The sequence below is a fragment of the Clupea harengus genome, chromosome 25 (genome assembly GCF_900700415.2).
Source record: "Clupea harengus chromosome 25, Ch_v2.0.2, whole genome shotgun sequence".
NCBI lineage: Eukaryota > Metazoa > Chordata > Actinopteri > Clupeiformes > Clupeidae > Clupea > Clupea harengus.
Genome location: NC_045176.1, coordinates 9,954,428 through 9,982,258, shown reverse-complemented (window position 1 = coordinate 9,982,258; position 27,831 = coordinate 9,954,428). Strand labels below are relative to the sequence as shown.

General features: G+C 41.7%; 2 protein-coding genes across 2 annotated transcripts; both read right to left on the bottom strand.

Moving 5' to 3' along the window:
- Window positions 1–2,320: 2,320 nt before the first annotated feature.
- On the bottom strand, window positions 2,321–9,379 carry crispld1b (cysteine-rich secretory protein LCCL domain containing 1b). The gene is made up of 10 exons (XM_012827879.3): window positions 9,093–9,379; window positions 6,817–6,935; window positions 6,324–6,456; window positions 6,005–6,120; window positions 5,700–5,800; window positions 5,324–5,485; window positions 4,713–4,773; window positions 4,558–4,624; window positions 3,311–3,444; window positions 2,321–3,054 (listed from the first exon to the last, which is right to left on the bottom strand). The coding sequence occupies exons 1-10, from the start codon at window positions 9,345–9,347 to the stop codon at window positions 3,003–3,005; spliced, it is 1,200 nt and encodes a 399-aa protein (XP_012683333.2). The 5' UTR covers window positions 9,348–9,379; the 3' UTR covers window positions 2,321–3,002.
- Window positions 9,380–12,843: 3,464 nt separating this feature from the next.
- pi15b (peptidase inhibitor 15b) lies at window positions 12,844–18,649 on the bottom strand. The gene is made up of 6 exons (XM_012827888.2): window positions 18,524–18,649; window positions 18,051–18,355; window positions 15,182–15,300; window positions 14,607–14,739; window positions 14,393–14,508; window positions 12,844–14,294 (listed from the first exon to the last, which is right to left on the bottom strand). The coding sequence occupies exons 2-6, from the start codon at window positions 18,315–18,317 to the stop codon at window positions 14,159–14,161; spliced, it is 771 nt and encodes a 256-aa protein (XP_012683342.1). The 5' UTR covers window positions 18,318–18,355; window positions 18,524–18,649; the 3' UTR covers window positions 12,844–14,158.
- Between the last annotated feature and the right edge of the window lie 9,182 nt (window positions 18,650–27,831).

Here is a 27,831-nt window from a genome sequence, read left to right as displayed (position 1 = left end):
TAATGTGTAACACTACTAAAATGCAAGTACATGTGAAATATTACAAGAGAGAAAAACGTTTTGAGTCATTGTTTTTCCACTGCTCTTTTATAAACCGTTACTGAGCATAAATACTTGCTTCCAAAGTTTGCATCATTGACGTTGCTGAGTAAAGTGAAGTCGCTGTAACAATACTTTACCTAGCAAATGTCCCTTCTCATTCCATAAGACTTCTCATATTCAAATGTGAACACATTTAGACAAACCTCGAAAATCTATAAATAAACCTGCTTTTGTGTGGTCTGGGAACTCTTGCATGTAAAGATATTTATGTTTATACCTAAAATAATCCATTATCATTATACAACCAAAAAAACTCAAACATGGCCTTACTGTGACTGGGAAAGTATGTTAGAATAATAATGATTAAATCTCCGTGGTAGCAAAGACAAATAAAGCGTGGGCTGTGTGTTTGGGAAGGTGGTGTTTGGTGGCCCATGCATACAGCATATATATTGTATATCCACCCCGGCATCCGCCTCAAGAACATGCACCGAAACATTAAACATACATATTTAGAAACACCCAGCTGGTCTTCACTTGCTAATGGTGTCACAGAGGGTGGTTGGAAGGCCAGAAATTTCCAACATTTTTCAGCAACCGTGTAATCAGAAACTCTAGGTTTCACATGGGCACAGTATTTAAAAACCAACAGATGGAGGGCACACTTGAATCATGAGAGAATGGGTAGCACTGGTTCAAAGAGGTAGACTGCTGTCCTGTTGGATTAGACCCAGCTCAAGCATTTGGTTTGACAGTCGTAACACCAGACATTTGTTCTACACTGGCTTGGTATTCTGATGTGACAATGAGGAATTTCTCCAGAAATGTTAAGAGATCTGATACCCATTAGTACACGTAAACTGCATGCATATGCTTTAAAGTTTTCAAACATTCAGTTTCCTACTACAGACATGTTATTAGAGTTCATATAGGCTCTCCAGAAACTGATTGAATGGCTGAAAAAAAAAAACCTTCTGTCATTCCATCTGCATTTGAGGTGAAAGCATTGTGAAAGTAGATCGACATACGATCACCAGGGCAATGTAAACCTCATTTTGGTCTTACTCAAACATTCAAGCTAAAAAAAAAAAAAACTCTTCCAGAAAACTCTCTCCAATTCCTCTCCATATCAATCAATGTCTACCTTCCTCCATAGTCCTCCATAGTTCACCTTCAGGGGCTAAATGTGTCATCAGTGGTGTAATTGTGGCGGCATTCTTTGTCTGCAGTTTACCACAGTGCTCCCTCTGAGCCATGTTCATCAGCCCCGTATCCTCAGCACGTCTCCTGATGCAGCACTTACAGCCAGAACACTCATATCCTTATGTCTCCTCACCATATCCCACTGTTGCACTCCCTTGTGAATTTTGACAGTACTCTGATGCATGTCTCTTCCCTTTAGAGAGTGCCGCAAAAAACCCACCCACCCAACCCAGGCTCTCAATATCTGACCTTTCTGGAAAGTTCTTGGCGATAGGTCATCCACTAATACTGTACTGTTCAAATAAAGTGCTTTTGAAACCCTGGTGTCAGCCAAACTGCTGAAGCTATCGTGGACGGTGTTGGTTGGAACTTTGACATTGTCTGACTTTGATTATATGGGGAGATGAAGACAACTTTGGAATCTTCATTCTGTGACAGCCCAGCATTCCAATGAAACACTGAATACGTCGGGACAGCCAGTCAAAAGCTAATCTCAACCCTTTAATCTTGGTATAATTGTATGGTTACCACTGTTGAGAGGAGTATCCAGGGTAGTCTGGATAATCACTACACAGAACACCAATTGTGAGTGACAGACTTTTCTAGAAACTGATCAACCACATCTGTGCCAAGCATGGAGGAAATGCAACAGAAGGAAGTGAGATGAAAATCTAAATCTCCACACAAACACGCTCGCACACGCGCACACACACACACACACGCGCGCACACACACACACACACACACACACGCACACACACACACACACACACACACACACAATGTGTTCCTTTGCTTGCTGCTGCAGCTCTGCCAGCCTTGAGTGTTTTAGCATGAGGTGAGTTCAGCTTTCATTTCTCCCAGTAAAGGAAGTGGATGTTGGTGCTTTTTAAAGTCTTCCAGCCTTAAGGCTCCATTAAAGCTGCCTTCAAACTAACAGACTAATGGAATGTCAAACTAGAAACATACTGTGGTACAAGTAGGAAGCCCCCTTTAGAAAACTTTAGCAAACTTTAGCAAAATTCTCTAAAAACTTCAACCCAAGACGAGTAATATTTGTGTCATGCCCAAAATGCACAATAATCAATCCCAGTATGTACTACTGATACAGTTTATTCATTGGTTTGTAATAATAAATAGCACATTTTAGGAATGTTTAAACTCTCTCATGCATTTCTAGTCACCTGTGGAGCGTTCCTCAGATTTTTCTGGAACATTCCACGATTTCCTGGCCTGCCAGGTTCTTACAGTATCAAATTCCAAACAAAAATGAAAATAGAAAAAAAAAAATTGCTATGAAATACAACATATCCACCAGCAGCATTTTGACATTTTGTTACATATAAAAATAAACATATAAAAATATAACCATGTGTTGCATATTGTCTTGAGCTCGGAGAATATCTGATTAAGATCTTTATGTGCTTGTGTTAAGATGACCAAATTATTCCTGTTACACACCTTATCCATAAAAAGATATGCGCGGCAACAAATAAGGGTATAATATATTTACAGAGTAAAATTGTATACACACGAAATGTACAGTTACACAAAATGGCTTATTGATACAGGTTAAGACCCCATATTTCACTTGCTTGACAGGACCAAGGCCGGGACTTTTTCCCCCACAGAAGACCTGTCGTGACAGTGTTGGCCTCAAGCACTGCTCGGTGTGAGCCGAAAAACCAAACACACACTAATTACTGGCTGGTTGTAACCAAGTGCTCTATTTCATTGCATGTCCTTGGAGCAGGGCTTCAAATGACCGCAAACACTCTGAAAGCTTTTCCTCCTGTGGGATTCCTCAGGCTACAGGGAAGAAGAAGAAGAAAAAGAAAAAGAAGAAGAAGAAGAAGAGGAAGAAGAATGGCCCATATTAGTGGTTTAAGAGAAACACATTACGCACTGTGCTGTGCATGCAATGACCCTCCCACAGCCAAACTTCAGGGGTGGCCTAAAACCCAAAGGCAGTTTGTCATTCCCAGCTTGCTGAACAGTTAATACCCGCTAATAGCCCACAAAACAGACCCCTTCATTCCCAAGCATCTCAAGCTGCTCCTGGTACCTCTCCGATGTTATCCCATTCTGGTAGGACCCACTGTATTGTCTCCTCTTGTCTGCGGGCATCGCATCCAGGTATCCTCCTGATTCACTCTGAATCACTCCAGCATGGATGGCAGCTCGGCATATACTGGATTTCTGGTTTAGAATGGGAGAGAATGTAGTTATCACGTGTAATGTGCCTTGCATTAACACAAGCAGTCGGTGCATGGATTTTTCAGGGCATATGTGAGAACTTACATCTGAGTAATAGCGGGTTCCTATGACCCGGGCATGGCTGTCGTGCAAGCAGTTGCGAGGGCAGTACAACCTGATTGCAAGGAGAGCATGATTTTAAATACGGCATCTATTTACTTGGTGCAATACGTTTCAAACTGTGTGTCAGACTGCATGCCATTAACTGTCTTCCTGGGGAAAAAGTCCATGTGAATATTTACCTTGGGCAATGCCTGACAGGCTTTTTGAATGGGCAGAACTGGGCCACTGTGGTCTCGCATGTCACTGCTTTCACTACGAGAGAGAGCGAGAGAGAGAGAGAGAGAGAGAGAGAGAGAGAGAGAGGGAGAGAGAGAGAGAGAGAGGGAGAGAGAGAGAGGGAGAGAGAGAGAGAGAGGGAGAGAGAGAGAGAGAGATGTTCAGATCAGAGAAGTCTGGCTCTGCTCAACACACCAGAATTCCCAGGCTGATAATAAATAGCACGCACCTGGCACTTTTGATACGGTGAAGGCATTGGCACTCTGATTTTTCCTGAAGGTGTGAAATTTAAGACGAGTCATGTGGTGCAATAGCAATAACAGCAACATAGTGTGTGTGTGTGTGTGTGAGAGAGAGAGAGAGAGAGAGAGAGAGAGAGAAAGAGAGAGAGAGAGAGAGACAGTGAGTGAGTTAGGGACAGAGAGAAAGACTGGGAAGTGTACACGATGGCATTAAGGCTCACCCATGGGACTGTATTCCATTTTTATTGGACTTTGTGAAGCGCTCCTTCCTGCCTTGCCTTGTGATATCCAGCCAACCGCCATCATCATCTATTATGGCAGCATGTAGGCCAGCTCCACACACACTGGATTGCTTCAAAATGGGAACACAGGAATTGCATTTCTACACAGCCTATTCAATGCCTACATGAACAGTGTACCTTGGTAATACATTTTGATTTTTGATTTTGACACTGAGCTACAAGTTTAGCATGAGATAAAAAAAAGAGCAATCAATAACCGTTCAAACGTTTTTTGTTTGTTTTGTTATACTCACCATATCATAATGCCCTGTCCCAATGACCTTTCCACTGGTGTAAAGACAACCGGGAGGACACTCATACCTGTAGCGAAACATATTAAATGAGTGAACACTCACACCTGCGCGAAAACAACACTGCTGACATCCAGACAAACGTGAAAATCCCTCACCTATTGCAGGTTGTTCCTTTACACTGGTCCCTCAGCTTTGTGTCACATGAGACTTGCTGAGCTGTATAATGGATAAAGTGTTGACATTCAGAGAAAGCAGAGAAACATTCAGACATTTCAGCGGTCTATGGGAATCTTTCTTGACATAATATAACCCATAAGTAGTTCTGAGTAAGTATCCATGTAAGTGCACTTATGAAACTTAAACACTGAACTTTTTGAAGAGTAAACTCTATGGTCGGGGATGCCATCGGTGGGCCTGACCTTGATTTCAGGTTGGGCCCCTCAGAGGGGAAGAAGCCCCTTTAGAGACGTACATTTAAGTCTAGCCATGGCTTAACCCACATACATGACTTAGAGAAACAGAAGACAGCCATGTCAAATACACTTCACGCTAAATATCTTGAACATGAACCAGGAACAACCAAAAACGCACAAACACACACACACACACACAAAGTGTACATAAAGTACACGCTGTACACACAAACACACACACACACACACACACACACACACACACACACACACACACACACACACATCTGTGTTGAACACATGGATCAGCTTTCTCCAGATTACAGTGAATTGAGCATACAATGTCTTCTTACACATCTGTTCTGTGCTGATGACCTCATTCCTCTCTACGTTCTCATTGGGTGATGGGGTTGGGGACTGCGCTCTTGCTCGAGGCTCTTGAGGCCGCTGAGCTTCAGGCTCAACGTAGTTGGTCTCTTCTGTCTCAGGCACATATTGCCTGTCCATACCATCATCTGGAAAAAGACAAAAAGCATGTTTTTTTTAGAACCGGTGGTCAGACGAATACATCCGGACCTTTGAAAGGGATCAACGTAATCAGGTACTTTCTTCATTACCACAAGGCAAGAAAACCACCTGGTTTTGCTATTTTGTTGGCAGGTCTCAGCATACAGGTACACAAGTGAGGTGAGCAGAACAGACGTCCTCAAAGACAAATCTTCACCATACCTTTGTAACAGAGGTTGTCTCTGCAGCCTCCTCCATAGCTGGCAGGACAGGCGGAGCAAGGGCTGCCATATTTGTACGGGGCATGACCCCACCAGTTACCCCTGAGAAGGCCAGAGAAAGGAAAGGCACCTGTTTCAGTAGGATCAACTGCAGTCAAGATTCAGTTACATCATTCAATTACATTCAATTCAATTACAAGCACCATTTGACCCATTTATTAATATTCAGCATAACACGGTAGTATACTATATATGTGTATATTAATCCCGTCCAAATGGACACACAGAGTGGCAAAGAGGGCTTACGGTGGTGAGTAGTTGCACACCAGGTAGACGGCTTTTGCCCAGATCATGCCCCACACGTTCATGTTGTAGCACACGTTGATGGCACAGCCAATGCGATTGCTCGTTGCCCAGACCAGCTGCAAAAAAAGTTTGAAAGAGCCTTTGTAGAGGACCCCATGGAACACTGGCAGCAGATGTCAGCACAGATATATTTGGTTTCCAAATGCAAACAAACAGTTTGGGCTCGATCCACCCACTCAAGCTAAATATGATGTGGCCTCGTGGGTATACCCCATTAAAGCCTCCATTTAAGCCGTGTGTGGAGCTCACCTGTGCTTACCTGTGTGTAGTGTGTGCAGACCGGCCCTGAGCATCGATAAGGACAGTGTGGGTTGCAGTCCTGTGCGTACGGGTAACTGAAGTCCCGCACCTCGTCATACCATGCCTGAACGTGGAACGTTGGAGGTCTGTCCCTGTGGAAGCATGAGTGCAATAACACAGAACTTTGATCCACAGCATGGCTAGTCATGGAAGAGAACGTTCAAGTACTTTTTCGGCACATGGATACCTCTACAAATCAAGTCTGCATCGAGGTCCATTTAACCTGCCAGGAACAGTACTCTACATGTCCCTGTCTCTGTCCTTGTGTAAACATCATGAATCTCTCTCTCTCTCCCTCCTCTTTCTCTCTCTCTCTCTCCCTTCTCTTTCTCTCTCTCTCATGAATCTCTCTCTCTCCTCTCTCTCATGAATCTCTCTCTCTCCCTTCCTCTCTCTCTCTCTCTCTCTCTCTCTCTCTCTCTCTCTTTCTCTCTCTTCACTGACCACCGTACCTTCCCCAGTGGGCTCCCAGGTTCTGCCCGATCTGTGTCAGTAGGTGGGCTGGTCCGTGTTCCCACCGACACGCATGTGCCCAGTCCTCCGCACTTCTCTCCAGCTCCGTGTCCCAAACCTTCACAAAAAAAAGTAACCAGACCTCAACTTGTGGCTTATGACTGTTAACCTACTGATCCAGGGGGTCGTGTGTGGATACAAGGACAAAGACCCATGGAAAGTGCCCACTTAACTTCAAATTATGTCAAATTATGTGTGAATTCCGATCAAGGTTTACTGTAGAAAAGCTAATGTTACACCTTTGCCACTGAAATTCTAGCTAAATGTGCCAACATTCTTTGGCGCAAATAACAACTTTTCCCCCCTCTGTGCGTCAACTCGTGGCTATTAGGTCATTCAGAGCCATCAGATAACAGCTATTCTCTGCGTAAACTACAGGTTAACCACGGCTGTTCATTTGTAGAGGACTTATTTCTAACAAAGAATGCCTTAAAAGCAATGCATGGCAGTTTTTAATTTTACCAGAAGCTGTTGTATAATAGCTGGCTGATAAAAAAGAATGGTAACAGTGTATAGCAGGGCTGCTGCCCAGCGCCTGGCCTGGTGCACACAGATATCAGGCTTAATTGAAAAACACAAATGTAAAGGCGGCTGGCCTCATATAACTCATTCCACGTGTTGGTATAAGCAGCCCCCTGCTTCCCGCAGTCTGTCAGAGCCTCTGGGCTGACTCGAAGGCGCAAAGTGATATTTCTCCTCTGAAATTATCTGACTTTAAAAAAATTCATCTATGACCCCTATGACATGTATAAATTCAGTGAAATACAACAGGAAGAAAGAAATGGTGAAGAATAAAATTTAAGAACTGTGGGAACAGATTCAGGACGGTACGCTTGAGTGGCACCTGTGAGCAGTGCCTGGGAAAGAAATCTCTGAACTCCAACCCTCCCCCAGTTTTGATTTGCTGACATTAGTGCATGACTCAGAATAAAGGTGGCCTACTTCTGTCTATTCTGCGGCAGCTAACAGTCAATCTTTCAGGGAGCGCCACAGGACCGGCTCACAGAGCACAGCGAGCGCTCTCAGTCTGCCGGTTAGCGACTGCATTGGGAGGACAAAACTGGCCTCAGAACTCCACCTGGTAGTTGTTTATTTGCTTTAACACCTCATTTGCGGTTATGCCAACCATCTGGGCGCATTCCAGGGGAGATATGAATCCTCTGTGACCCCCTGGCTTCCTGCTCCTAGTAATTACCCACAGGGCTCAGGCAGAGAAGAGAGAATGTGAATGGAGGTGGTCACTGTCCCTTAGCCGGCTCCCACACAAAGGCACGCACTGTTTCACCTCCACAGAGGATGTGGTTGTTTGAAGTCTGAAATATTACACATAAATGATTTTTACAGTCTCCCATGGCCAACCCATAGTGGGAGCTGCATGAAATACGACGAGCAGGCAACGACATTCACACATTTAATCTTTTATTTTTAATTTAAAATTTTTTTTTTTTTTTAACTCTTGTAAAATCATGGCCTGGTCCTATGGCATACACAGTTGGCTTAGTTTGTTGTACACACAACAATGAATGCTCTGGCAAAAAAAATATGTTAAATGGAAATGCACTGACTCAAGCAACACAGGCAGCAACTTCTTGGGGGAAGGGGGCACTTGGGGGTAGGCCTACGGACAAACAGCTTGTGTCTGAGATCTTGCTTTTGTGTTCTTAAAAAAAGCTGACGCTCAACTTTTAATTTCGTACAACCTTAAATGGTAGATTCCAATGCTGGCACCAGCAATGGAGCTGTACGGTAAATTGACCCTGGAGATCTCTGATAAGTTAAGACATTTACTTGGCTAAAGACTGCTCACTACTCCGAGAGGGGAGGGTTGGCTGACTGCCAGGTACAGTAGGTGAGCCTCAGTTTGTGGGCGGGGGGGGGGGGGGGAGGCTGAGGGAGGTCCTCCTGCTTTGGCTGATGGACTAAGTTGTTTGCAGTAGACCACAGATGTGTCTGTAGTATGGGGTTTACAAATCCATTCGTGCAATATGGACTCCACAAATCATGGCACAAAAACTTTTCGCGGACTGTTTTTCAAAATGTACAAACACTAGCATGACTGCTGTCTGCTTGCACAAGCAAAACACGAAACCAAAACACAAAATAGTTCAATCATGTGAAAATGGATTTCATTTACAGCACAAGGCAAACATGATTAACTGTGTCTTATACGAAGCAAACAATTGTGTTGGACAAATGTAGAGATTTAAGCTCTTACCATATATTCCATATTCGATGCGGGTGGGTGAACTTCGCCCCTCAGCTTGTTGTGAAGATCGAGGATGAGATGCATATCACTTTGTGAAATAGCTCTCTTTCCCCTTGTGTTGACTTTCCATGAGGTCTCATTCGTGTCCAGGTACTCTAGCAAATCTTCCAATTGTGTGCCATTTGGAATCACCATGGAAACAACTGTTTGGGCAATCAGCAGCAATGCTACACCTTTCAGCGAATCCTGCACTGCAACCTTCATGACTGACAGACTCCAAGGTCTGGGGTGCTCTCCAGTTTAAAGGCTTCAATTGAGGTGTGAGAGAGCAAGGGAAACACATCAGTATAAGTTGCAGGGTATGATCTTACTGTGGCTGAGAAGACAAAGTGTAACAGTAGTTCGTATGACACTTATAAGCATGTATTCATTTGAAAGCTGACACTTTTGATTCAGTCCTCTCTCTCTCTCTCTCTCTCTCTGAGAAAGAGTTTGCAAATAATTGACATTCCACAGAGGCGGAATAGCAACAATCTGAATACCTATTAAACACATAGACTTGTGAACATTATTAATTCAAAGCAGTCAGTGGTTGAGATATATGGTATGTCTATACAACTATTTACTTATTCATCTTGCAAATCCCTGCTGTGGGGCCATAATAGCTTTGTACCCTGATGGCATTCATTAAGCAAGTCTGTGCAAGGCTGAACATGGTCATTTGAGCAGCTGCACATTTATCACCTCTACCTTGATAAGTAGACCAATTTACCACAAATAACAGACTTGATGCTTTTGTTCCAGCACATGCATTACTTTATAACTTAAAGCCTATTGGGAAAAATGTAAAAAGATAATACATTTTGAACTTCCATTATGTCTTAAGTCAGCATTCCACAGCTTTCCAGGATACCTCAAACAGTTACCTTCCATATATTTGCCATGACTTAAAATGGTCCAAGCAATCACAACATTAATACAAAGCGTTAACCGACTCAGTTATGTCACAAGAATGTCCAGGCATCAGATGATGCACAGCGTTCTGCGACAGGGAATTCAGACCAGGTGAGAAAAAAAAAGATCAGCGTAAAATGGTTAAGGTGAAATTACCTTTTGGCGCGTGCTCTTCCTCTACGTTATGATTACTATGAACGCTTCAGATATGCAAATTCCACATTCTAAGTCGCCTTGGTTAAAATGATGGTAAAAATGAAGACAGGATGTAAGGACTGAAGGAATCGATGATTATCGAATTAAATGCGTCTCAGGTGAACTGATGACACAACTAAATGCTTTAAAACCTATGTTTAAGGTTGTTTCCGAAGTCCAGCAATCTCACCGGTTTCGACCATTCTCAAATAGGTTTGGGCGCCCACCGCGCTTATATCCAAAAATGTAGGTTCAATAGAGCGCGATGTTTTTAACCACTCCTCTCCCTGAGGTCTTTGAGAGTGCTGTCCAAGATGCCAGCGTGCAGCCCACATGTTCTGAGTTGGCTTTAGTTAAGCGATGTAATGATCATCACGTTTCTTTTGGTTAAGTCATATTTTCCGTGCATCAGCGTTGTAGGTTATGACGTTGGATAAATGCAACGTTTTCTTAATAAAATAGCTATCTGCGGTAGTTCAACAAATTAGTAATCTATCCACACGATGTAATATATGGTTTTGACTGTCATATCCTACTTATTTAGAACTGACAGAATAATTCATTATGAAAAGTATTTAGGCAAAAGCAGGCAATTCTTGCTGCTTTTCTCCTGCAATATGAATGAGCGAACTATATTTAGAGATGACTTCAGTAGTCTAATCTATATGATTAGGTATCAGTGCTGTCATACATAATACACGTATTGTATATATTAAATGTATAGAATAGCACCACCACAGATGGCAGTCTTAAAAACATAAATATCGTGTAAAACATTACCAAAAATATGTCTCGGGCAATGGAGCATGAAATTACCATAAAGTAACTGCCTATACATACGTTTCGGAGAGATGAATGGTACCTCATGCCATGCAGTATATTTAAAGCCTCTAAAAGGAGGTACTATTCCTAGTTGCACTTAAAGACAGGCACCCATTATGTCTAGGCTATAGCTATCTAAAAAAAAGTCTTGGTAAGGTTTGAGGATGTGCAGATAAAAGACACAGAGGTGTGTCAGAGAGAAAGATAGGAACCAAAGTAGTATGCAATGTCTCGCTTGAACAGGGACGTTCAGCACATGAACACAGATTTACAATGACACACACAACATGTATGATTCATGCGGTTCACAGTGATGAAGAGTGAAATGTAAACAAATAGCTAAAAGCTAAATGCAAATACATATATAAGTCAGCCATGCAAAGAGCCCTTTTAGTTACTTAAATTAGTTTGTTCATTTATTATGGGGGACAGGAGGGGTAGATGTTTTCAGGACGTGTACTGGAGATTGATGAAAGGCATCATCTTTCTGTCTATCCATGTGTCAGGTAAAGTCCTCAATAGATAGACAAGAAGGAAAGTTTGCTGTCCTTTCTTTCGGGTCATTTCATTTAACCTTTCAGTTAAAGGGATTTGTTCTTAGCTCTGTTCTTAGGTCCCCTTGTGATGGCAGAGCTGCAGAGCTTTGTGTTGTAGGGTCACCCCCTAGTGTTCACTCTGCCTCACAACACATATTACACAAAATGACAACATTGATCAAGTGATTTTAAGCACAATAATTCCTGGCCCGTGAGGACTGATAATCTCTCAGTAAAAATGTTTGTGTAATATGTCTTAATTTTGTATAAAATTGGGCTGTAGAAAAAACTTCACATCTACATATTGACACCAGGCTCATATTTGAGGTTTAAAATCCAGCTATGTAGATATAAACATTACTAGAGGCCTGTGTTGATCGATTTAACCCATCAGTCTTGTTCACACACAGTATTCTATTTTAGCAACAGGCTTTCATTATTCCAACAAATATTTGACCTATATTTTAATCATCTGAGTTTGTTTTCCCAGATCAAGTTCCCTTAGATGCCGTGCCAAGACTGGTTGTCCACAGAGAACCGACGTCAGCCAGTACAAACATACTTCTAGAGAGGCTAGCTGACCCTCTCATGGTCCACTATGAGCAGCACCTATGACTACAGAAGACATTATCCCAAGATCTTTACCATCTCCTTCTAAAGCCCTCGATAGGGATATTGGCAATGGTATAACATGTCATTAATTATCCTGGGTAAACAACTGAAACTCAAGAAGTGAGTAAAACGCACATTTTGCGAGGGGAGGGTTGAAAATGAGAGGATGACGGAGTGAAGGAAGGGCCAAGTGAAAAAAAGAAGGGCTATGGCCGTGAAGATGTTTCCAGGAAAAGCTCAACTGCTGGAGTGGAAACACAGACTCACACTTACGCTGTAAGCACAAACAATGGCTGTGTAATATCCTTTGGAGAGGGGCGTGTGACCGGAGCTGTGTCAGGAATAGCTGGCAGATCAAGTGTGAGCAAATGCATGCTGACAGGCCGCTGAATGTAACAATCAAGTGAAGAGTAGGGGCTCGTGATTACGACAGACATTTTGAATGACCGGGGCTCTTTGGTAGATTAAGGGGAAATTCATCCCTTCTGTCTCTTAACCCCAAAAACATGTCATCAGTCATGCGCTCCTACGACTTGACACGAGTATTGGCTCTCACCACGTGGACAAGACTTTACAGACCATGCTTTGTGATGACTGCCTTTGATAAACAATGTCAATGTAGCAAGAAAGTTTCCCCTCCATGTGAGTGAACAATGATTTAATGTTATTGTGAAACAGGAAGAAGAGAGCAAGACAACATCTTTATCTTGACAACGGTAACCTGCGGTCAAAAGACAAGTAATAAGTCCCTTTATTCAACTTCATTCTACACAATGGTTTTATGTAGAGGCTGTTGCTTACATGATTAGCAAAGTTACATCACGAAAATATAAATATAAATCTGTTATTAACCTGGGTACACAATATGTAGTAGAGTGTCGTCAGTGCACATCATGCATCTTTACATGGGTTACTTTCATAATTTAGAGAGTTAATTTGAAGTACAACATCGAGGAAATTTCATTTTTGCATAAACTTTTGCCCAGTGCCTAAAACGATGTCCACATAGCCATGCTACTGCCAACCGATGGAAGGTTTGTTAAAGATTGTAGGACAATCAAAAAAAAAATTATAATCAAAGATGTATGTTACTCTGTCCGCAATACATGATCAAATTCGCAGGCTAATACGAAAGAAAAGCTTGCTGAGTTCTTAACTTTTGAATTTGAAGACAGGTAACATTCAGTCATGTTTCATTAGCTTATAGGCTCTTTCATTAGCTTATAGCTGACAATCAGCTTAAAATACAATTTTATGGTATTTCTGAAAAACAATAAAAACACACACATCTGTAATAACACAGTTTGATGCTATACAATGCTTATAACTGAGTAAGAAAATTAGCTGTGCAATAAGCAGTTTTACATCCTTTTCAATGTAATATAGCACCCTTTATCCTACCTCTAACTCTTTGCATTTCCAAATCCTTCCCTTCCTGGACCTGCCCAGCGTGACAGAGATACTAAGCTGCCAAAATACACAGCACTCGTTTTATACTACAGTATGCCATTGATCAACCCAGAGATATCACAGGGATACTGAGCAGGCACGACTACAGAATTTGGAGCAAATGTCAAACTCCCCTTTCGAATAGCTGGTCATTCTGAGTAACTATCAGTGATTTTGTGTATGTGATTTGTGATTTGAGCACCATCAAAACACCCTGAAATGATATGCATGAGGATCACATTATGAATGTGATTGAAGTAACTCCCAAAAAAACTATACACAGGAAGATTCACAGACTGAAATTGACCTGATATAATTTTCAGACTCAGCCAAAAAGTAAAGTTTTGTCCACACTATAAAAATGACATAATGCAAACAATATCAAACGGATTGTGAAATAAAACTGAAGTCCTAAATGGACTGTGAGCGGGACAGCAAAGCAACATCAACGCGTTGGTGTTTAATGGCAGCACTTAAATAATCTTAAAGTTTCCTTTTGTCATTGGTTTACTTGAACCAATAAAGGTAGTTTGAGCTCACACCTGGATAGCACATGTTGTTGCTACATGATCCCCCATAACTAGGAGGACATGCTGAGCAGGGCACCCCAACTTTGTATGGAGCTTCACCAATCCAATTTCCCCTGGAGATTGAACCATCAGTTAGCCACAGCACTGTGTGTTGGGTATTTGTTTATGCGCTTTCTTATCATCATAAACAATATCAGAAAGAGTTACTTACTTTGGTGAATAATTGCAGACCAGGTACGTCGCTTGCCTCCATAAGGCACCCCATACTAGCATGTTATAACATGTTTGGACTGCACAACCAACTCTGTTCGATGTAGCCCACACCATCTTTAGAAACATGGAATAATAGACAGCAATCAGTGTAGAACTTCGTTAAGGTGATTTGGTGTGTATATTTTTTGTATAAATCAGAGAGGCTCACATACTTGAGTGTAATGTGTACACATAGGCCCATAGCACCGCAGGGGACATCTCGGGTTGCAGTCTCGGGGGTATGGAAACACATAGTCATTCACCTCATCGTACCAAGGTTTGACAAGCTGGAGAATAGACCTGTAGCTGATCACAATAGAGATAGGGATTACACAGATGATACCACACCAAAATGAAAGATATCTTTAAAAAAATTCCTAACAAAGATATTGTATAAGAGTTCATATCAAGAACTAACTGTATAAGAGTTTGACCAAGCATATGGAGAGTTAATTGAACCAGAAGCCTCTTAGGTGACAGTTAAGGGACAAAAAAAGAGTGTGTTTTGTTCTGTTAGGGAGGACACTGAATGGGTTAAGTAGTTGATAAGAAAACCTGAAGATATATCAGAAAGAAACTCAAATCGTGTCGACATGTTGCCATTTAAATTTATTTGACAGATTTAAAGCACCTGTGGTAAGAACAGCATCTCCTTGTGTCTGCCTAGCAGGTCATTATTATTATTGTCACATAGGGATGTCAATACAATGTGCATTGTGTGCTCCATGTGAAAGTCTTTACCACTTACTTGCCAGTTCTGACAGAGAGATTCTGACCCAGAAATCGCAGGAGATACTGTGGTCCATGGTCCCAAATACAGGCGGCAGCCCACGCTTCAGCAGATCTGGCCAGACCCTCATCCCAAAGCTGAACACAGTGCAAAGACATCTCAACAGGCAAGACATAATGCCTACAGTTCCTTAGCAAGGAAAGACACAACCCCTGCATTTCTTTGCTGCACGAAGACATTCCACTTGTACAGTTAATATCGAAAACAATAACAAAAAACGTAGACCTCTAAGGGTTAACATGTGGTGGATTTGCCATTGTAATGCTCTACTGCCCTCCATAGGCAACTATGGTAAGAAACAGCGCACCAGAAGAACAGGTAGGCTGACTTCATCCTCACGAACAGTATAGAACAAAGTGTTTACACTGTTGTGCAGAAGAATTGAGTGTAGAGAGGTGGGCAGTGGGTGAGGTCAGAGTGAAACACGATACAAGATGTCACAGTTATTTGTTGAAGTTCATCTGAGTTGAAAGCTGTTACACCGGGGTTCACTTGAGGTGAGCCGTAAACTGACACTGTTGAACAGCGGCAGCATCCTACAGATATGCACAAAACAGATGTGAACCCTCTCATCCCATTGAACAGTTCAAGCTTCCATGCAGAAACCTGACACAAGAATTCACTTAATGCATACATGACTCACTTAATGCATACATGATTCACTTAATGCATACATGATTTACTTAATGCATGCATGACTCACTTAAATCATACATGACTCACTTAATGCACACATGATTCACTTAACGAATACATGACTCACTTAATGCATACACGACTCACTAAATGCATATATGACTCACTTAATGCATACATGACTCACTTAATGAATACATGACTCACTTAATGCATACATGATTCACTTAACGAATACATGACTCACTTAATGAATACATGACTCACTTAACGAATACATGATTCACTTAATGCATACATGATTCACTTAACAAATACATGACTCACTTAATGAATACATGACTCACTTAATGCATACATGATTCACTTAATGCATACATGATTCACTTAACGAATACATGACTCACTTAATGAATACATGACTCACTTAATGCATACATGACTCACTTAATGGGTGAACATCACATGTTCGTATTGTTAAGAATTGTGTTGTACTTAAAAACGACATCTCCCATTTCCCTTATGCAAATGTAATTTTCTTCCAGTTCCAGAAAAAGCTAAATTATTACCTGTAGCACCTTTACCCTTGTGATCCAAACTCACACGAATAATTTAATTACAACTTTTAATAAAAAAAATGGCCAAGGACCTCTAAGGCAGGAGCAGCGGCCCATTTCCTTACTGACACTGGGCTGGCCCAATCACAGCTGGCCCAATCACAGCTGGCCCAATCACATCTCTGGCTCAGTGCCCAAAATCTGTGGATGGATGAGGGCATCTAAATAGATAAACAAAAGTGCAAACGGGGTGTGGAGAAGTTGCGGGCCAAAAGAATAACAAATATAGGGAAAAATGCCGCCAAATGTGCAAAAATCACAGACATGTTTGCTGCATGGGCTCCAGTTGCTTTAACGTCTACAGAACCTGGCATTGTGCAGCAACAGGTGGAACTTGAAGGAGGAGCGGTGGCTGGCCACGGCCACTGCCAGGCAGAGGAGCAGGTGTGTGACAGGGAAGTCGAGGAGGGACAGAGTGAGCAGGAGCAGGAGCATTATTTATTAATAAAATTATTAATTAAATTCATGTCGAATTGTAGGTGATAATGAGATAACATAAGCATAAGGCTATCATAAAGTGAGACAGAGAAATGGCGTCATCATATAACAACTGTAGATTTAGGGTACAAAAATGCATGCCTGCTTATATATTATGCTAGAGGGGGGGGGGCACGTATTTCCAACAACAGGCAACAAAGTTGTCCCATGTCAAGTATGGTGGTACCAAACCATTAGGCATCAGCATATATATGGTGTGGATTATTGTCATTACTATCTGTGGGGTGGCTCTCCACCTACAGTAAGCATGCACCCACATACTTGTATACTAATCAAATAATTAGGAATGATACGTTGACTTCTAGCAGAGCTTTTTCTTTGACAATTACTTCTACCTGAATATGGATGTTGTGTACTCGACTGCCACCTCTGAGTACCAAAGTCAAAAGCGAGTGAGCACACTGGTCCACTTCTTATTGTCCATTTTTATCACTGCACTTACTATTCAACTTTGTAGTGGTTTGGGGGGGAAAGTACAGAGGGTACGCATATTTAAGGGGACCGCAAGGATATTGGCGGAGGGTATTCGACCGACTGTGGTGGGCCGTCTGGGCCAGAAATGCCAGGGCCAAATGTCCCAGTCCAGCCCTGTCTTACGGTCCCCTGTGGCCACAGGCGATGACAAACGTGCGCTATGTGCGTAAACCTTACGTATACCAGTGATTTAGCAACATCCAGTGGTCAACTGTATGCACTATGCTGTTTTACACAAAATACGCATGCCATCCTTGACGATTCAAAATCTCTTGCCACTCAGAACTGTTATGGCGGATGAGACTGGAAACCAGGCAAGGCTTTCAGGTTGGTAACAGAACGAAAAAGCAACGCAAGAAACCTCAATGACCCTGTAACCACGTTCTCCGCTCCCTCAAAGGAAAGCTCATTCCCAGCTGCGCCAAGCAGCATCATAACTCCTCAGCTATTGATTTATTTAAAACATGTCAAGGAGATTGAGACAACCAAAATCATAAATTGTCAACAGACGTAATAAACATGCTATTTGAACCCGCCAGTAGAAAGGCTATTTGGCTCTAATAAATGGTCGGTTGGCAGGCTGTGTTGAAAAGAAAACTTACCATGTATTCCATGTTAGCTGCAGGTGGAAAGACGTTAGCTCGAACTTTGTTGTGGTAGTCTAAAATGGCAATCATATCGCTTTGGGAGATATAGCGCTTGCGTCTTGATTTTGGTAAAAACGCTGATAACTGGTCCTGAGAGGATTCCTGTATGACAGTGACGTTCGCTTTATCCGAGGACGACACGGTCGAGTTTACAACTGCAACACCTGCCCCACTGGCAATGAATAACAAAATTACATAGTTGGAAAAGCTGGAATTCTTCATCTTGTCCAGATCAAACAATATAGTTGGCAACGCGGGATCTGAAAACAAACACATGCATGAATAGCTTGAGTAAACTTTTCCACGCAGAACTCGTCCCTGAAGTAAATTAGCTGGTAAATAAGAAACTCTACGTTCAGATTTTCACACCATAAAGCAGAGCACTAAATGCGTCACTATGCATTCTAGTGTTGTGAAGGATTGCTTACCTAGCCAAGAGTTTATGGCACGCAAAAGAGTTAATTTTCAAAACAAAGACATTTTGCAGGACGTATGAGAGTGAAGTCCTTAGTTCCCCAGCAATCCGTCTTGAAGTCTACCATTGCATCGCTGCGGTCTGGTTTATATTCTGACTTGTGGCCCTTGAAGCGCGTTCTTCAGGAAGGTGCAGAGAGCCCCTCCCTGCCACCTGAAACATGACGAAGGGAACCATCGTCTACGGACTCTATGGCTCGCTGCCTCTGAAATCGTGATCAGTTAATACATTAATATTAAAATGGAACACTAAAAGTGTTTTTTTTGGACACATCTTCATACTGTATATCCAAACGAATAACAGATGGAGCACAACAGTTTTGTATCATTATGTCAGCCTGGGATGTAACACCACAGTGATATATTCCTAAGAAAAAAGCTGCTGGAGTTAAGCCAAATTGTCTAATATTTCATACTGAAGCATATTAGTGTTTAGTAGGGATAGAGAAGGTGGCTTAACACTGAGTGTTTTCTTCTGGTTTGTTTTCACTGTCATATTCATTGCACTGAGAAGATTACACTTGTTTGGTGCCTGTGTCCAAGGTGATATTCTTCCAGGCCATTTGTATGGCCAAGTAGCAACATAGCTAAAGACCCTTCAGCAACCCATAACTTTCTTTGGCAGGTGGAGTAAGGAAAGCAACGTGACAGGTCATACTGCCCTCTCCCACTCTGTAAACACGGACTGTGGCAATGTTTTTGGAAATTATTTTTTGAAAGTGCATTGGCTGAGATATTACATGGACTGTATCTAGACCAGCAATTTGTTTTTTTCTTTTCTCTTGAGAAGAGAGAGTTAAAGGTACCCGTCAGATATGTGGATAAATACACGACAGAAAGGGAAAACCACACATATCTGCCACTGCTAATGGGCTGTATCTGTGGCAGTGTCCTCGGTTTGAGAGTTCTGTAGTTTTGCGGGGTCAGTTACTTCAACAATACCTAGACTGTAGCAGAGTCAATGAGTTCAGTTAGCTTAAGAAATAAAAAGGATATTTACACAATTTACAAAATTATTTTGTAATTACAATGCATAATGAATCATTTGAAGCCTAATTGAAAAACAATGTTATTGGAAATATGATGCTATTCACATTCTGCAGCTTAGGCAATGGGAAGGAAATTATGAAGAGAAGCTCAAGAAACCCAATGCATTTAATCAGTTATTATTATTTGATTTATATCCTGCTAGGCACTTCAAGGACTTTTATTCCCCCTCTGCACTGGATTTGACACTTAATGGTGGACTCATTGTTTTTCCCCTGCTTGGAAACGAATTTAACAGAGAGAGAAAGAGAGAGAGAGGGCAACGAGAAAGGAGAGGAAAACCAAAGCACACAGTGAGAGTTAGGGATCAAGATCCATTCAAAATGCCAAAGAGCACAGCTTGTGTTTACATGTGCTTGTTTTTTTTATGAAGGTGAAATAAATGTATTATTTTTGTATACATGAAACCAACGGTCTATGTGTAATGTGATTGTGAAGTGAAGATATCACCATCCTCCATAATAACAACAGACCTATAGTTGTTTAAATCCTTTATTTTTCAGATTCAGGGGCGTGTGCTATGCTGAGTCAGTCAGTGGCCATGCTTTCTCCTAGCTTTAGCAGCAAAGCACTCCACCCAGTGATGTTCTTACAAATTGGCAGCGCATAGCCACTTCACTTAGTCATTTCACTGCTCCGCTAAGTTAAGAAGTAAATACTTTCCCACATCCCTTTAAAACAGCCTAAGGGAAAACCTATAATCACTTCAATGACATACAGAGGCCAAATGCTTTTATTTTTACCCATTGTTTGTGTATATATTCATAGAATCAACGTTTGTTATGTCTGAAATGTGAAGCCTTTGAGATGGATAAAATGTCACAGTTAAACATAATGTCTACAAAGGCTATATCCATCTTGAATGGCAAAAGAGAAATGTTGGACAAACCCTGTCATATAAAACGTTCAAACTAGCCAAAGTTAGGAGGTCTGAATCTCATTTTCATACCACTGAAGGTATTATACAGAAGTCTCAGGAAAATTGAATAATTGGTGATAGCTCCCTTAGCCATCGGCACTATGTAATCACTGGATGTGAGGACGGTTAGCAGAAAGGAAGCCTTAAAGGTGATGCACTGGTTGAAAACATTATAATGCACTTCGCTTAAGTATACCTTGGACTGAAAAGTTTAATAATGTTTAATTTGTAATTGATTTTCTGTAACCCCCATGTATGGAAGTCTTTCATGCAGTGACCAGATTAACCAAATAAAGTTGAAAAAATTTCAGTCTAATTGAAAGCTGATACCAACCAAGATATTTTCGTGTGCCTATATACTTCATCAACTGGCGATTGAAAATTAATGAAACCAAAACCATCAGCAGCAACTTCCATCTTGCCAACCGACTAGCCAACATCCAACTAGAAGTCAAGTGTGCTGGAAATATTTCCCATTTGAAAAGTCACCAAAATACTTGGGAGTTACTCTGGACAGAGTAATATAAACACCTATAAACAACACCTCCAGCAAGTCACAGCCAAGGTAGAAGCAGGAAACAGCCTCCTTCACCATCTCTGCGGAACCTCATGGGGAGCAAGTTTCCCTGTACTTCGAACTGCTACTTGCAATGGCCTACTCAACAGCAGAGTACTGTGTACCTATTTGGTGCAAATCCACTCATACCACCAAGCTCGACACTGCTCTCAACAACAGCATGCAAATGATTTCAGGATGTACCGTATAAGATCTACACTGACCTCATACCTACCAATCCTCAGCAGAATCCCACCACCAGCAAGCAGCCTGTCTACACCTTGCACAGAGAGCCCAATGCAGAGCCAGCCACATACTCCATCATGACATGAACTCAAACGATCCACCACCACACCTACCATCCAAAACACAAATCTCTGCAAGACTTCAAAATCTATTACATGAGACAAATGGTCAGCCAACTGAATCCTGGACCATAACCCAATGGACCAAACAATGGGGCTCAACCAACACCAGACTGCACGGCTACATTGAAACACCGACCACACGGCCTGCAGGACACACCCTTGATTGAAACTCCTGGGTACGACTCAACTAATGCAGAACAGGACATGGACGCTTCCGAGCTACTGTCCTCAGGCACTGTCTACTATGAACAATGAAGCCCTAGCATGGCTTGTGGACACTAACTTAGTTATTTAACTACAGTATGAGATTATTTTGAGACATATATTTATATATATACTTGCAGAAACCCTCTGCTTACACCTACCCACCCCCACCACACTGTCATGCACTTATTCTATCCCTTACTCTGTGCTAGCATTTACCTGCAATGTAAATGTTTTCTGTTCCATTACACTATACTTACCCTTATAATAGTACTCTTAGGAACCGATGTATACCCACTAAGCTGTTCTACAATCCTTGAATGCTCTCTCCCCACCTTATCCACTATCAATTGTGTATGTATCATGCCATATTATGTTTGTATGGATTGTGTACATTTACCACATGTATGCTAGCATGCTCATCCCGGTATGTGTATGAATTCATCTGCCATGTTTCTGATTGTCTCCCTTCCACTTCTCCTCCCTCCCCTTCTGTCACAAGCCACCAACCCACCCCCACCCCCTTCTTTTTTTTTATCTCTACCTCTCTACCTAGTCAGCTCCAAGCAGATGCCCCCCCCCCCCCCCCCCCTTATGTTCTGCTTAAGGTTTCTTCCTGTTAACAGGGAGTTTTTCCTTGACCCTGTCACCATTGTGCTTCCTAGGGGTGTTCAGGCCCTGGGCTCTGTAAAGCGCCTAGAGACGATTTTATTGTTTTGGCACTATATAAATAAAATTGAGTGAATTGAATTTCAAACTGCTGAATGTACTCCATGCAATTACTATATTGATCAAGAGCTGGTTAACAACTAATAAAGTAGCAGACATAGCATTAAACATGATGACTTCAGGATGTATAGAGGTTAGATCCTCAAAGATATCCACACTTATTTTGATGTGTTGATATGTAACTGTTCATATGGCACCCCATCATTTGATCAGCTCATAAAGCAATGTTTTAGCAATGCTGGTCAGGTCATGCATTCAGTTTTTTATAGAGAGTGCACAGGCTTGCTATAAAATGTGGATTAAATCTTCTTCACCAAGCGATTCATAAGACGGTCCAAATGGCCTGTTTGTCTTTGTGTAGATGTTAGTATGACATAGTTACTGGGGCGGGGGAGTTACTTCTATGGACATCTGTAAGTGAAGATGGAGGGGGCAGATTTTCACATGAGCGGATGGCCAGATGTTCACTAGCACACCAGTGACAGTAGAGTATATCTCAGCCAGTGGCACTGCTCAGTGTTCTGCTTCATTAGCAGATCTGCTTCACTTCCCCACTGCTCCGTCCAACAGAAACAGACCCCATAAATCTACAGTCTCACACGACTCTCCTACAGTCAACTGACTGTTCACCTACCTCTATGTAGTAATTTGACCGTATACAACATCCATGGATTCATGTTATATATTTTGATTTCATGCACATTCTACGCCGCTGTTTGTTTTACACGCTGAACTGGTGTTACGCAAGAAATTAAGACAAAAGTTTGGCCGTTTTCATACAGTGTTGTCTGGCAAAGAGCTCCATTTGGAACTTGGCAGGGAAAGTGCAGTGAGTTGGCCATCAACCAAAGATGATGACGATGAGAATGTTGTTTCAGATTTGAGCTTGATGTTGCCTCAGACTCCCCGCTGCAGTGATCAGTGACTCGAGCTAGAGCGTATGAGGCCAGGCAGGAAATCTAATGCAGGAAATCTAATTTTGATTAAGTTTAGATATTATTGTAAATGCAATTACAGATTGTAGATGTAGTGGGGGTAGGGTGCTCATAACATTACATGTTTTAAGAAAGAAAACAAAAGTGGTCATTTGTGCCAGAAAAGTTAAATAATAAGGTAAGGTAGGGTGTTTCAGAAACTTAGAACTAGCACAAAGTCACTTACCACACAGTCAACATAACAGAATGAAAAAAATACTTTAAACCTACTTGCAGCATCTCCCTCTCTTAGTTTCTTTTTCTTTTTTTTTTAAAGAACATGAAATCACTAATGACATCAGCAGTGGACCGGACTCAAATATTACAAAGATATCTGTGAACAGGTGGAAACAGTCATGTGAATGCTCCTTAGACAGAAACATTAGAAAGGCGTTGGCCACATGCTGCACACACGGTGGGCACAAGCCAAAACACATCAGCCACATGCTGCACACACCGTGGGCACAGGCCAAAACACATCAGCCAAGCTGGAGCAGAACATCTGCCCAGTCGCATCTGTGCACTGTGTTAGGAAAGCACCATCACTACACAGCGCTGAACTACAGCAGAACTTCCCCCTGAAATCCCCTCTGACATCATGGTGGTGCCTCACTGCCCCAGTCCCCGTAGGAGCATATGCTTGCGTTTAGATAAGACCTATCTTTTTTTCCCCTCTTGTTTTTCACTACCTTCCCTCTAGGGTGGAAAGGCCACCACAATGGCTTAATGTGTCAGGGCAAATCACGTTACAGCGACATGTATGGGTGTGATTGCCGAAAGATTAGACAAAAGAGGAAGAGTCCCCTGAAATGAACTCCCAAACACAACATTTCTCTCATGGTCATCTGAAAGTCAAATGAGAATAATATGGTAATTAAAGGCACTACGTGACTGACTCACACTGCAGGGTCCCCTACGCTATCACGCACTAGCTAACTAGCTCTTACCGTTCGTGGCCAGAATGTAGTGCAACACATGGTTCCGTTTAACTTTTTACGCTGGTGATTCCACTCAAAAGACGAGCTACAAACGTTGCATCATGCACTGGAAAATGAGTGTACAACACCTGTGCGAGCCAACTCGGCACAGGGACTTCAAAGCGGATCTTGACTGGATGTGGACTTGTCAATACTCTTGCTAAGTCTCCCTAAGAGAGGGAGAACAGTTGTAAAAAATTGTAGTGGGGGTTTCTTTTCCTCACAATTATGTTGTCAAAGATTTAGTTGAGGTTTGGTCAGTACCTTCTGCATCTGGAGAGGATAAACTTCAGGGAGAATCACCAGCTATGATTGCCATTACACTGGCCAGAAAGGCAGATATTTATAGGGGTTTTAGGATATTTAAATTTGTTCCACCAACAGTTACTCTTTTAATTCCACAATCCACATAGTTTATAGAACTATGTGTGGGAACCATTATCTGATTTATGGGCAAAATGCTGTGTATAGCATTTAGCCATCATCATAAATTTGTCTGCTATGAAAAAACAGCAAGAAGCTTGGGAATCTTCTGTTGGCGATGGGTTTGTTCAGGACGTTCTCGTTCCCTCTGCATCCACATCTCTCTCTCTCTCTATATATCATTTAGTTTCATTTTTTTCCGGGTAAATTAATACAGTTGTCAGCAGATGAACTTTAGTCAAAGTGGATTGTGTAGCGCTGATTCAAAGTGAACATTATGCGATGGAGGTCCTAGTTTTAGTGTCCTGCATATAGACGGCAGGGAAATGATTACAGTCCTGGTGGTGGACTTGGCTGGTCAGCTGTCTGGTCTAGGCAGGAAGCTGCTGTGACCACACTCACAGTCTGGGCAGCACTGCCGGGTGGACAGGAAGCTCTTTACAGCACAGTGGATTAGATTTCTCTAGTGTAGGGGCCAGTGGCAGAGACGGCATTGGGTGTTGAGAGGTGGGAGTGATGTAAAATTTGATTTCTGGGTAGGTCTAATCTTTACCCAATGTTGAGTCGGGTTTTATGACATCATTGCATACCATGAGCAGCTAACTTATGATTTGGTTTCTATTTTCGGTGGCAGTGGTAGGGCCTGATATTTTTTTTTGCTGTTTATTTTCGGAATCTGAATCTTTCAAGAATATGCCGGCTTAGGACGTGATCACAGTGTCAAATAGTTATAAATATTGAACAGCGCAGAATTTATGCCCAAGAGATTTGCATACCAACGTGCTACATCTGGAGGATTTTGCCATATTTTGTACTTTCCAAACTCTGTTCTTATTTATTTCTTTTCTTTCACACAGTGGATAATGATTTGCTCTTGGTGTGTGTGTGTGTGGGGGCAGTTCTGTGTAACACCATATATAGACTTTTATCTTTGAGCAGAGAGCAGAGAAAGGTGGTTAAGCGGGTAAAGACTGCCAAAAGAAAACTAGCAGGCATAAATGGAAAAATAGACCATATCACTGACATTTCAAAATATGCACTCAAGCTCACAATATGTAAAAAAAAGAGTGTACACAATCATCTGCTATCTACTTTATACATTACAAATAATATTGCAAGAGACAACGTTTCGGAACGAGTGGGGTGTGAAGAAGGCATGCTGTAGCTGTGCTGCCCTGCATGGCAGAACTCAAGGAGTAGGGAATCAAGCCACTCTGTGTAAAAACAAAAACCCCTCTGCTTTAACAATAACATGTGACATAAGGGCAAGGACTCATGTTGCCTTTGCTGAAATCATTGTTTCTATAAAAAAGGATGATGTAATCCACTTGTGTTTACTCAAGCCAATACAAGGGAGACGATAAGAAACAAATATATCAAAGTGAGCAGCACGTTGAATGAATGCTAATGTAACCAGTGATTATTTTGGCCCTTTGCAGGGTTATTTGGTTTTTTCCTTTTTTGTGGTCTTTGGGTGTTCTGGATCCCAGTGTGCTGCAGAATGTTGTTAACTGTTCTGTTACTGCTTTCACAGTATTGCTTTCTGCAGACTGCCCTGCGGGATTGAAACTTTGTAAGAGCACCTGATCACAAAAAATGGTGTATTTGACCCTGTATTTGTACAAGCAAGGATTCATGTGGAGAATGAATGTGTGTGTGTGTGTGTGTGTGTGTGTGTGTGTGTGTGTGTGTGTGTGTGTGTGTGTGTGTGTGTGTGCATGTGTGCGCGCGCGAGCGCCTGTGTGTGTGTTTGTGTTTGTGTGTTTATATGTGTCTTTTACTTGCTAGCTGTTGGTACTGGGCAGGACATATTTCTGTCTGATGCCTTCATACTTATATAATATGAAATATCACCTTATTTGGATATTTCACTATTTAGAAAGTAGATGAAGGACAAAAGGGATCTTGGGCCTTGTGTTAACCATTTGTTTTTATTATGAAAAGCTGAAATGCAACTCAGTATTTGCAGGCACAGGTTGTGTGCAGTATCTAGATCTTAAACCTGAGGGGAGACACAAATGTTTATCCAACTACATCTAACAACAAAACTTGAAAATAGTTGGGGAAGCTTGTCTTCAATGGTCATGTTGCAATAGATTATTTTGTAAAGGCCCCCCATGGTCAACACACATACCGGTATTTCTGTTTTGTGACCACTATGGAGGTATACAAACCAGAGGCCTCACATCAGGTCCAGTACGTTTGAAACAACTGCCTTTGAAGTAGTTGTTTACAACATTTAGTAAAGAAAAAAGTGTCTCGCCATCTGGAAACTTTTGTTTTTGCTGTCTGTCATCATGCTCTAATGATTTTGTAACAAAATGACATTTCTTGTAAACGTGCCTCATTCAGCTTGTGACTTTAGTTTAATATTCTAAAGCAGTGTTTTTGGAATTAGACTATATTTTGCCAGTGAATTACATTGAGAATGCAGGATTGGGTCTATGGTATGATAATATGTTTTCAAGCTTGTGGTTTTGTTGTCTTAATCAATCAATCGCAGCAGCTAATTTGATGTTCTCCATGTTTTTTACATGTTTCTGTTGCTGTTGTGCTTCCTTCTGTATTGAGAGGATCATTTAGAATCTCCTCCTAACAAAAATAATAGATTAGGATCCGACACCAAACCCCTCACAACCAGACCTGACAAACCAAGACAAAAGCTACACCACTCCATAAATCTATTACAAAGGATAATTTTTTTTAAATTTAGTTTTGGTAAATGTTATACATACACCATATAGCTTATGTTGTGTGGGATAGTGATACACAAAACATAATGTGCAGTATGCAGTAATTGACAACTGAATGGATCGCCTTCATATGCCTCCCACAAGAACGCGCGCCAACAGAATTCAACGATGACAAGGGTAAGGGAATGATTCATGCTTGGTTAGTGATTTAAATCCAGCTGTTCTCGTTGAAAAAAAACTGACATCATATCCACATTTACTCCCAACCTAACCACCGCTTACATAACACACTTTATTTCACGTGAAAAAAGACTGTAACTGCTGTGTATAACGGCCAACAGGAATAAGGTGAACGAACATTCATTTGCTATT

What these genes read in the sequence shown, in the direction of transcription:
- crispld1b (XM_012827879.3), bottom strand. Translation starts at nt 9,347, where the DNA reads ATGAAGGTTGCAGTGCAGGATTCGCTGAAAGGTGTAGCATTGCTGCTG. An exon ending in TCTGCACACACTACACACAG is followed by an intron (nt 6,121 to 6,323) that starts GTAAGCACAGGT and finishes CTTTTTTTGCAG; the next exon opens with CTGGTCTGGGCAACGAGCAA. An exon ending in CATCAGCACAGAACAGATGT is followed by an intron (nt 4,774 to 5,323) that starts GTAAGAAGACAT and finishes TCCATTATACAG; the next exon opens with CTCAGCAAGTCTCATGTGAC.
- pi15b (XM_012827888.2), bottom strand. Translation starts at nt 18,317, where the DNA reads ATGAAGAATTCCAGCTTTTCCAACTATGTAATTTTGTTATTCATTGCC. An exon ending in CAGCTAACATGGAATACATG is followed by an intron (nt 15,301 to 18,050) that starts GTAAGTTTTCTT and finishes CACTGTGTTCAG; the next exon opens with CTTTGGGATGAGGGTCTGGC. An exon ending in TGTGTACACATTACACTCAA is followed by an intron (nt 14,509 to 14,606) that starts GTATGTGAGCCT and finishes ATGTTTCTAAAG; the next exon opens with ATGGTGTGGGCTACATCGAA.